The sequence below is a fragment of the Copadichromis virginalis genome, linkage group LG18 (assembly GCF_057382275.1).
Source record: "Copadichromis virginalis isolate Kocher_CV1m ecotype Utaka linkage group LG18, C_Virginalis_male_GT1.1, whole genome shotgun sequence".
Lineage (NCBI taxonomy): Eukaryota > Metazoa > Chordata > Actinopteri > Cichliformes > Cichlidae > Copadichromis > Copadichromis virginalis.
In genome coordinates, this window is record NC_140635.1 from 28,990,653 (window position 1) to 29,002,139 (window position 11,487).

Genomic DNA, 11,487 nt, shown 5'->3' on the forward strand with positions numbered 1-11,487 from the left:
GAGCAGATACAATAGGGCCTTCGCACTCTCGGTGCTCGGGCCCTAATAATAAGAAACGGAGCAGATACAATAGGGCCTTCGCACAGTCAGTGCTCGGGCCCTAATAAGAAACGGAGCAGATACAATAGGGCCTTCGCACTCTCAGTGCTCGGGCCCTAATAATAAGAAACAGAGCAGATACAATAGGGCCTTCGCACAGTCAGTGCTCGGGCCCTAAAAAGGAAGGAAGGGAGGAAGACGGAGTACCCAGACAGAACTTTATTTTTAAGGCCCCCACTAGATGGCAGACAAAACATCAGAAGAAAAAAGAAATTCCACCCCAAATCTGCAAATTGACTTAAAAAATGGATGGTAAAGACTTTAGAGAGAGACTTGGTTTGTAATTTGCCAAATTCAAACTGTACTTAATCAAAAGTGATATTAATGGATCCAGGTTTATCTCAAACTCGGGTATCAGTGCACTCAGGACGACGCCAGCACAGAGCAGCCGACAGCCACCACCTGCTCTTTTAATCTTTTATTCTATTTGTTTCATAAGCGTGTGCTTTATGATGGCTCTGCTGTCAGCTGTGCGCCCTGTGTGTTGACACATGCATGCGAAGTAAAAACTACTTTTTTCTAATGTGTTTATATTTATGCTTTAATGTGAGTGAGGCTCTGAGTCTGGGCCTGAGATATGAGTAGCGAATGAAAATAAGACTGTGGTTAGAAACCACATACAGATTTCCTGTTTCTACTTTGTGGCCAGGAGACCACTCGTAGCACAGGAGGTAAAAGCAGTTGTAAACAACTAATCCGGGCTGCTTGAGAGCGAGGGGGTTGTTTTCTTGGAACCTCCTAAATAACGTCTCCACTGGCACCTGGCTCTTTCAGGTTGAGAGGCTGGCTAGTGAAGTTTCTTCTTCTTCTACTGGGAAATGCTTGTTAATCATGACAGCCATGCTGGGGACAGGAGAGGTATGACAGCCTTAAAAATCTCTCTATCACTCACAAACCCTCCAGAGAGTGCAGATATGCACGCTGTAGCCGTCCAGTACATGGGTAATCTAAACAGGAAAAGGTGAAAGTGAGGTCTGTACCATCTGACATGTTGCTGATTCAGCAAGAGTCCAAATACTCATCCGGTGGTCCTAGGTAGTGGATTTTTTACCAGGCATTATTTTAAACTATTCACGTCAGGCGATGGCAGGTTTCTCTTTTTTCTCTGTTTTAAACCCCATGAACATGTTAAATGCCATAATATGTGTAAAGTAATAAAATACTGAAAAATATTTTCTAAATGATAAACATGTGCCATGCACAGCTCACACAGCACCACAAAGTGAAATGAGAGATGGATTTACATATAATTACCCCTGATGGGATTTAGGAAGATATCTGTAGGAGTTTTGACAAAGACAGTCATTGATGGGAAGAGTCTGACAGGAAGATAACAATGAGATGATTTTTTTTTTAGGATGCCACTGACAGTGGATTATTTTGAGACGATTCACATATCTTCTGGGACAGACGGGGACTGTGGGGACTTTGGGAGCACACATAAAGAGGAGATTGGAAAAAAATATTGAGTCATTATCCCACTGAACCCGATGTCATTTTTACTTGTAACAAGCAGTGAAGAAAATATATTCAGTATATATATAATGCATGTGCTCTTCTGGTGACCCATAGAAAGTGAGGAGTGCAAACTGCAGGAAAATATTTCACCAACATGAGCTGAGTGAATTCAGCGGCTGAAACAAATGTATGCAAAAGTGAATTAAAATGAGATGAAAATATACAGGTGGTTCTTTGTCACTAGCATGTGCATGCACATCATGCATGATGTTGGTAGGTGCACTGTGCCACCTACCAATAGAAAGGAAAAGTTGGTGGTTCGATTCCAGTCTACATGCCAAATTTCATTGGGCAAGACATCGAAGCCCAAGTTGTTATGTGATGCATCCATAGGAGTATGAATGTTAGATAGAAAGCACTTACATAGAAGGCAAGTTGTATAGCACTTTATATAGCCTCTGTAGAAACTATCTACACCCTCACTTATCTTAACTGCACTACTGTATAGCTCTGTGTAAATAATCATTCTGTACATTCGATAATTTTTAACCCTACAACTGTTTACAACTTGCATAGTTCCCATTTCTGTTTAACTGTATATCTCAGATTTCTGTAAAGTTATTTATTTCATATTCTGTATAGTTTTTCATATTTATATCCTGTTCATATCCTGTACATAGCTTGTACTCACTACAGCCTGTACATACTTATAGTTATAGAATATTCACAACAAACTTCATACCGTGTACATTATAACATACCATAATCAGTGTTGGGTAAGTTACTTTAAAATAGTAACTTAGTTACATTACTAGTTACTTCTCTCAAAAGTAACTCAGTTACTTCAAGTTACTCGTTACTTTCAAAGTAACTAGTTACTAGGGAAAGTAACTTTGGTTTTACTCAGAATTCTCTTGTTAATGTGTTTCTTCCATAACGTTGCCAGTCTTCTAGCTTGCTTACTTGCCACAAGTGCACTGTGCCACCTACCAATAGAAAGGAAAAGATAATGTGCATATTTCCACGAGAGAAATCCCACACCTGGACCGTCATTGACTGCTGCCATGATTCTAGCCTACGTCACAGAGTCATGTGCGCCTTTTACATCCAACACAAAAACTGCAGTCGTGGTGCTTTCGATTGTACTCAGAACTCAGAAATTCTGCCTTCTGAATAGGAAGATGTAGGCAACACCAGACTGCAGATGAGCTGCATACAGGGCTGGACTGGGACAGAAAATTGGCCCGGGCATTTTGACTAGAGACCGGCCCACCATTATAGGAAAAATCTTAAAGCCTTTGAATGAAAACAAACGCTGTTGTGACAGTGATGTACACTGTTCTGATGGTATATATGCATCAATCTATCAATCGTTTGTTGTAAGATTCAGATAATTATTTTTTAAAAGCTAGACATTTTAAATGAGAATAAGAAAGAAAAGTATTTCCTTGTGTCCACCTCTCCCTGTTAATGCCCTACCTGCCCCCCTGGCAACACTTTGAGATCCGCGCCTGCACAGTTACCAGCTGTCAGCTACCTAAAAAAGGATCCTGGGGTTATTTGTCTCTCAGAAACAGTTCATAACTTCCCTTCAACTCATTCATGTCACCTAAAAGGTAAACCTGTTTCTCCATCACCTGTTCAGCTCTGATGATTCAGTAAGGACATCTCCTGGTTTCATCTTCATGTTTCCCTCTCACCAGATAACCAAACCGATATCATGACCAGCAGCTTTTTTGCAGCTGTGGCTCCAGCAAACATCAGTTGATACTAGAAATTAATATTAAATAAATTCTAACAACAGCTGATCAAGCTTAAACGTGCTGCTGTTGTCTAGCGCGACATCCACTGGTTTCCTCTTTCGGCGCAAAGTGAGGATAAACAAACAAGAGAGAAAAGCCGATCAGCTGATCATTGATCAGTTTTCATGACTGAAGTAGAAACGGGAGAGGGAGGGGGAGAGGATGAGAGAAGAAGAGGCAGCTGTGCAGCGTAAACACAGAATAACTCCAGCTTTGTGCCTTTTTCATTGTAGCTGAATTACGGGACAAACTGTTCCTTTTCACCTCAATAAGAAACGCGTAATATTTTCTCTGAATACCAGACAGGACGGTTGGCAACTCTAATAACTTATGAACAAAATAAAGTTCAACATCATTAACTTCATAGCACCACCCAGCTGTATAGAAACTCCGTCATGCTAGCTAGCACGCAGTACGGAAAAAGTCAGAATAACGAAAATAAACTCCGCCTAAACTTGGTTTATATCTGACCCAGAGAGACTGCAGGTCATAACTTCTTACCTGAAGTTCAGTTCACACTTGGACCGGCGGCCGCCTCGGGTCTCTTTTCCTTCTGCGTCCCTTTTCCTCCATCCACCTGCTGGCCTCCACCACTTGCTAATGTTACTGAATCTGTGGAAGCTCCGCGATAGCCACCACACGAAGTAACGAGTAACGACCCTATCTAAATCCCAGTAACGAGTAATGCGTTCCTGATTTTGGCATAATAACTAGTTACCGTGCTCGTTACCACAATAATAACGTAGTTACTGTAACGCGTTACTTAATAACGCGTTAGTCCCAACACTGACCATAATAGACCCATTTCTGTAATATACTCACATATCTATATTATTGCTAATATATATTGTAATATATCTATATCACTAAAGCACTTCTGGATGGATGCAAACTGCATTTCGTTGCCCTGTACCTGTGCATGTGCAATGACAATAAAGTTGAATTCTATTCTATTCTATTCTATAGTGCGCTCAGGTAGAGTAGAAAAGCCCTCTTGGCCAGATTACTCTTAAAAACACATTTAAAAAAATGTCAACCAGACTTTTAGACTGTATAAATAAAAGATAAATAAAAATCACTTTGCTAAAAACTGATTGGGGCTTCTACCTTGTGACAGAAATGTTGTTTGTGGCCCAAGGAGACTTCATAGCATTCACGAGGGTCACATTTGACATATATTTCACATATTACATGCCAACGTGTTATTTGTGACACTTCAAATATGGGCAGCCACTTCTTGCCAAGAACCGGAAGTCAGTTTTTGGCACAACACCGGTCCACATCAACCACTGAAACCATCTCCTCCAGTTCCCACACAGGCTTCAAACGTGAAGGTCCTCCTCCCTGTGATGTGGTGCAAACCTGAATGCTGCAGCTGAAATGCGGGTTGCACAGTTTTATGTGGCTGCTTTATGTTTTTCAGTCTGAGGCGGAACAACACAGTCGATTCAACGGGTCAAATTTTTACGGTTAATCATTATTTGCCCAGAAGAAGTCCAGAAGCAGTCACGCCCAGTGAGGCGAGGGGAAATAAACGAAGAAATTGACTTCTTCTTCAGCGGTTTAATGGTGGCTGCTGTTCCTTAGTGCGACACCAGCGACAACTGGTGGAGATAGTTATGACATGCAGTAAACCCGACAAATCCCTTTTGCTGCTGCTTTTTTTTTCTTTATAGATGTTTCGATTATTATCGTTAAAGGGGAGCGTTAAAACAATAAAAGCAACTAACATGGGAGTATATACAGGCGATAAGTTTTTTAAATATAAAAACGGGAAAATCCAACAAGGAAAATGCTCAAATCTGGAGTGAAAAAGGGGCCAATGAAGCTAATCAGGTTCACACATTTCACACAGTGCTTGGTGAGTCCCATTCTGTTCTTTGACATAATTAACTATGCGTGATTATTATAAGATAAACGTCCAAAAAAACGTGTGGTGATATACAGCTGATTTACACCACGTTTCATGAAAAAGTTAAGGTCATTACTCTTAATAGAGTTACTGGATCTATTACAGTTGTGTTGCTGTGCTGTTGTTTGTGCTAATCGGTATAGCTAGGATGCTCCTTCATGCTGCTGTTTAATGTGAATAGGAACATTTCTTCGAAGCGTTTCTTCACTTCAGCTCCATTTTTAAGTTTTTTTCCACAAATAAACATGGTAGTGCCAAACCACACCTGTGATTGAGATTTTGAGTTTGAACCTCTGTATGCATACGTGTGTGGTTTATGTGTGTGGTTTATATATTTTCAGACATATATAAACTGTCTGCTTAAATGTTTTTTCTTTCAGTCCCAGTTGTGGCTCATGCACATGCACACATGTGTGTCAGTTCATTTCATTTGTATATACAGTAGCATTAGAAATACTCCTAAAGCGGTGGAACACGGCTGATTAGTATTTTCCTCTGTTTCTCTCTTTTGTGACTTGCAGAACAAGAACAACAATTCGAAAGGGGCCGAACAGCAAAGGAGAAAACAAACTTTCGCTTTTCAACAGATAAAAGGCATGATTCGGGTTAAAAAAAGTGCAAGAACGTGCGAAGTGCAGCTGCATGACACAAAAGTGTGAAAACCAGAAAGGCTTTTCCTGCCTCACAGCCTTTCACACACTCCTCTGCTGCTGGTGTCTGCTGCACTTTGGCAAAAAAGGCTCAGATGGGTTTCTGCCACTGAGCCAACATGGAGACTGAGGGGAGGCTGGTACAGTCAATTTACTATGGGAGTATTGGAAGTCAGGACACAGAGCGGCTGCTGGAGAGATTCGGGTATGATGGCAGCTTTCTACTGAGAGACAGCAGCACAGTGCGGGGGGCCTACTGTCTGTGTGTGAGGTGAGCTGCCGGAGGAGCGGTACAAGTGTGACCCAAAGTGCCAGTTTTCTTGTAGTTGTGCAAACTTATGAGTTTACTAGGATATTTTTGATTTAATTATGTATGTATTTATGAGTACATATACAGAGCGCTGTGATATTAACTTTGTATTTCACACTGCAGATACAAGGGAGTAACAACTGAGGAGATACTAATTACGCTGTAACAAATACCTTCTTGGTATTTTAAAATAAAAACTACACAAATGATGCTTTACTTATTATAATTAATGATTACTGTTGGATTGGTTTACAAGAAAAAAAGAAACCAGAAAAAACTCACACAGACACTGGGAGTGCGTGTAGACAAGCGTGCACACAGAAAAGCCGTAGTCCCACAACTGGAACACATTTTCACACAACTAGACTGAAATGTGCAAATGCTCTGTGAAAAACAAGATGAAGCAATATAAATCTACAATCTCGGAGTCTGGTTCTGATATTTTAGATTAAAGGAGAAATGCTCAGTTGTCGTTTTCTCAGTTGTTGTAATGACTCAGTATTTTTAGGGGGTGTGGGGTCTATTATCGAGTATCTTAATCCCCGTTTCTTACACTGGGTTTTTGGGCTGCTGGTTGTTATGCATTTCAGTGATATGTGTTTAAAGGTAAGGAAAGCTTATAGAGAGTGTAACAAGGTAAGTAAAGCTTATTTGTAGTGTGCTTTTCACAGACATGAGAGTCACAGAGCGCTGCACAACAATGAAAACACAATCAATATCAATAGAGAACTAGGTTAAAACAGAAGAAAAGAAAAACATACACAATAAAAGAACATCAACAGGAGTCCCGATTAAACAAAAAAGTTTTTAACTGTTTTTTAGAAAGCTCCACTGAGTCAGCTTAACTGACCTGGAATAATGAACTGTTCTAGAGGTCCTTGGAGTCACAGACTGAAAGGTTGTGTCCTCTCTCGTCTTCAGTCTTTTAAAATTTCATATTTTTCCATGCTGTATATTAAAAATTAGAAATAGTAATTTCCTACTAAACAACAGAACACTACGCAGAATAGAGTACACCAAAAATAATGCTTATTTAGAATAGTTAGGATGCAGCCTGCAGCCCCACTATGTAAGTAGGAAATAATTGACCATTTTTCTAAAACTGTTAAAACGATGCTTGTTACACTCGACATTTTGTGACACTACGTCATTTGATAAATGTTGCATTTAAATAGAACATTTCTAATATTTTATGTTATTTTATTTTATGCTAAATGTAGCATAAATAAAATTACCTGGATAAATAAAAGTACCTGGATTATTGATAATAAAAAAAATATTATTAAATCAATTTATTTATTTAATCTTATCTTGATTATAACCACGACTTAAGTCCCACTGTGTAATGAAATGAAAAATTTCATAATCTCCAGTGAAATTATAACTGCTATTATGTAGTACTTGAAAATTATGACAGGAAGTATTTAAGTTATACTTAGGTGAAAGAACTTATGCCCCCATTTAAAAATACATTATAAGCCCTGTATGAAAACATAAGTAAAATAATATAAATAAATAAAAAAGTACTTCCTGCTTTAAAACTTTACCCACAAGCTAAAATTGGCCCCTCTGATTAATATACTGATATTTTACACAGATCGATATCGCTGTTGCACCAATGTTTAAGCAGTATTTTACTCTTATACTTGGCTGTGGTTGAGTTCTTATTGGACTAAAATTTTCACAATGTCATCTCAGTTACGCAGAACCTGAAGCGATCTTTGTTAAATCAGAAAAGCATCCACATTGTTGCGTTCGGGGTGGGATACAAATTGCAGTTTTGTTAGAGCCTTTTAAAAAAACAAAAAAACCCCACAAACAAACAAACAAACAAACAAAAATACAGCAATCTTTTGCCAAATCTGAAACACTGAGTGTCACGGCAGGGCACAGCGGTGTGATGATGAAGTGGACCCAAGTGCAGACAGGGAAGGAGACAGAACTGTGTCTTTAAAAAAAAATGAGCCAGACTGATTAAACACGAAGAACAAAACAAATCAGAGGCGAGCAGGGCAAAAACTAAAGTAAAACCCAAACTGGAAAAACTGAACTATGACCAATCTGTGATAACTATGATAACCAGAGATGGGCAGTAACGCGTTACTTGTAACGTGTTACTGTAATCCGATTACTTTTTTCAAGTAACGAGTAAAGTAAGGGATTGCTATTGCAAAAACGGTAATTAGATTACCGTTACTTTCCCGTAGGAACGCTGCGTTACTGCGTTACTAAAACCGTGATTTTTTTGCGATAATGTCTCACGACAGTGACGTAAGCAAGTGCGACATTCATGGCAACAGCTGCGTGCAGATCAACAATGGATGACATATCGAGTGCGGGAGAGAGTATGAGCATGCAGCGTTTAAAGCGTGGAAGTACTGACCTTACTTTGAGTTTGATTCCATAAAAAGTGACAAAAACATTAGTGTCCGTTGTGCGTGGGAAGAAAACTTCTTTTTACAGCGAAAAAACCCCTAAACTTCCAAGCAAGCACTGAGTGCGCTACCACGTAATGGGAAATTCACAGAGAAACTCGCGGATTCTTCCACTGACCGCCGCGGCACACCTGCACCAGGGTAAACCTCCACCTACCCCACTCCTGCTTTACAGGTGAAAATAGAGCAAAAGGACCGCTAGTCTTTGACTTTATTTATTTTCTGCTGTGTTTTACTTGCATCTATTTGAAAGAGTGAGTGTAAACACAAAAAATATTTAATTTTATGTGCTGGAATGTGCAGAAAATAGGTTTAAATATTTAAACAAATTTCTTCCAGTCAGAGAATGTTGCATATAATTACATTTTTGCTTGATGCATAAAGTTAAAAGACTAAAACTAATAAAACAAGTTTTAAAAAGAGACTTTTCCATTTGATTACATTTTGTATGATGGATTATGTAGAAAAAGTAGAATTGGGCTGAAAGATCTATCGCTTTATCACCTATTCAGGTTGTAAATTGTGTTTTTAAAAAGTAACTAAGTAATTAATTACTTTTGAAAATAAGTAATCAGTAAAGTACGGGATTACTTTTTGGGGGAAGTAATCAATTACTGATTACTTTTTTCAAGTAACTTGACCAACACTGATGATAACTGACACGAGCATTAAACAGGGACGTGCGAGAAAATATGATGTACAAGAACATGAAACCTGAACACGACCTGAGCAGAATACATGATGAAGGAATACAGATGACCCGACGATGACTAAAAGAAAACACAAAGACCAAATACACACAGAGGTGATTAGGGGAAGTGGAAACATATGGGGAAAACAGCTGACACAATTGAACATCATGACACAACAGGGTAAGGTACATTAAACACAGTAAACATAGAAACAAGACTTTCAAAATAAAACAGGAAACACTGAGAGACGTAGACATGACAACTAGCACAGAAGACAAGAACAGACTCACAGAAGGGGACATAGATGGGAACCTAAACTAGAATAAAACTCAACTAAATCCTAACTAATAATGGCAACACCAGAACTAAGCATATATTCAATATCATATAACAAATCAAAAAATAAAAAGTGAATTCAAAATGCCGGGTCACAGGCCGTGACATTGAGTCCTTAGTAATGCTGGTAGCTCTCTTATACAGGCAGCCAGCATAAATGTAGTCCAGACTGGGCTGTTCTCTGCAGTGTGGCTGGTGTCCCATACTGCGTATGTAGAAATGTAACAAAAGCTGAGTACATGTGGTACATGTGTACGTGTCAGAAGTGCACAATACAATAAGCCTTTAACAACGCCCTCTATTAAAAATATATTTGCCACATGCCGTGACACAATAATTCAGACTGCAACCTTTGTTTTGCAGGGTGATAATACGATAAGCAACAAAAAAAGGAAAATATGACTATACACATCAATCAGATTTGCTCTGGCAACTCGTTTCAGGTTGTGAAACACACATCTGAAATCACTGAATCATCCTCCACCCCAAACCACATTTTGTGTCTCTTTCAGATATGCACTTTCAGATACACCAGATTTTAAAGAAAGTCATTCGGACTTAAGAATTGTCGTTTTTTGTGTTGTTGTTTTTTACAGGAAAGCACCGTTTGTTCACACCTACAGGCTCCTACGCTCTGCCGATGGCTGGTGCCTTCAGGTGGGGGTACACACAGATATAGATCACACACACACAAACACAACATAAGGCGGGCATTTATAGTTTTGTGTATGTGGGATTGTTTCTTTGATTAGCAGGATTCAACAGCCAGATCACCAACATTTAGGACTCTGGAGGCACTAATAGAAGGCTACAGGAGGACTGCTGTAGTTGGAATAGCCCCGCTCACAGATCCCCTGGACAAAACACGAGTACGAAACAGCTTGGGCGAAGGTATGACACACAAATACACACATGCGCATATTTTTCCCTGCTTACACACAGGGCCCATTCACCCACGGAGGCAAAAGCACACCCGTAAACTCATTTAAAATGTCTATGTTGACTCATAATCTATTTAGTCACCTCTAACACAGTCTCACTGATCTCCACCACAGAGTTTCTTTACATGGAAATGAACAACAGCAGCAGCAGCTCTGTGTACTGAGGCCATCGTGCTCTTAATCTCTCAGACGATCAAACCGACAGAAACCACAGCGCCTCGCTCATCTCGTCTGCCCCTGTTTCTCAATTTCTTTGTGTATTTATTTTCAGTTTTTGTGTTGATTTAGTCATGGTTTAAGACATATTTTCAGTAGCCCGCAAACTGCTACTGAAAGATATTTAAATGTTGCTGGTTTTTTGAGTTTTCTTTTGTTTTTGTTTTTTTAATTTTATGCAGTGTCTTTTTCATCAGACCTACGTTCATCGATGTTTGTACCTTTTTGGGTGCATACATCAATGATTTCTGTCCAAATGGTGTCAGGCTTAATGTAATGTTTTATGTTGTAGAAGTTTTGACAAGTGCTGTATTTGGATCAAGATTGTTGACGTTTGTTTGCATTCTGTCTCGTTGAGAAAGTCGTGTACAGTGAACTGTTTGAGTTCTGGTTTATCGGTTTATGCTCGCTCATTGTAACGACGTAGCAAACGCAGCAGAGCAGGAAAGGTAGACCGTGAAATCTATTGTGAGCACCAAACTTTCTGGCGCAACGACTTTAATTGTTCATTTATTTTTTTTCATTTTCACAGATCTCAATAACTGACAACATGTGATAGCAGGTCTGAAAATGACTTTATGGTATGAAATCTGTTAAACTTATGCTACTAATTAAATGTTAATATATTTAAAAACT

General features: G+C 39.1%; 1 protein-coding gene across 2 annotated transcripts; it reads left to right on the forward strand.

Annotated features, from left to right (window-relative positions):
* The first annotated feature begins 221 nt into the window (after nucleotides 1-221).
* Nucleotides 222-10,978, forward strand: LOC146688197 (SH2 domain-containing protein 1A-like). 2 transcript variants are annotated; one of them, XM_085439721.1, is made up of 5 exons: nucleotides 222-351; nucleotides 5,793-6,192; nucleotides 10,291-10,351; nucleotides 10,447-10,585; nucleotides 10,750-10,978. In XM_085439721.1, the coding sequence occupies exons 2-5, from the start codon at nucleotides 6,041-6,043 to the stop codon at nucleotides 10,797-10,799; spliced, it is 402 nt and encodes a 133-aa protein (XP_085295847.1). In that variant the 5' UTR covers nucleotides 222-351; nucleotides 5,793-6,040; the 3' UTR covers nucleotides 10,800-10,978. The 2 variants fall into 2 exon arrangements, with proteins under 2 accessions (XP_085295847.1, XP_085295848.1); XM_085439722.1 differs by having other exon boundaries at nucleotides 10,450-10,585.
* Nucleotides 10,979-11,487: the final 509 nt, after the last annotated feature.

What these genes read in the sequence shown, in the direction of transcription:
- LOC146688197 (XM_085439721.1), top strand. Translation starts at nt 6,041, where the DNA reads ATGGAGACTGAGGGGAGGCTGGTACAGTCAATTTACTATGGGAGTATT. An exon ending in GCCTACTGTCTGTGTGTGAG is followed by an intron (nt 6,193 to 10,290) that starts GTGAGCTGCCGG and finishes TGTTTTTTACAG; the next exon opens with GAAAGCACCGTTTGTTCACA. An exon ending in ACGAAACAGCTTGGGCGAAG is followed by an intron (nt 10,586 to 10,749) that starts GTATGACACACA and finishes TCTCCACCACAG; the next exon opens with AGTTTCTTTACATGGAAATG.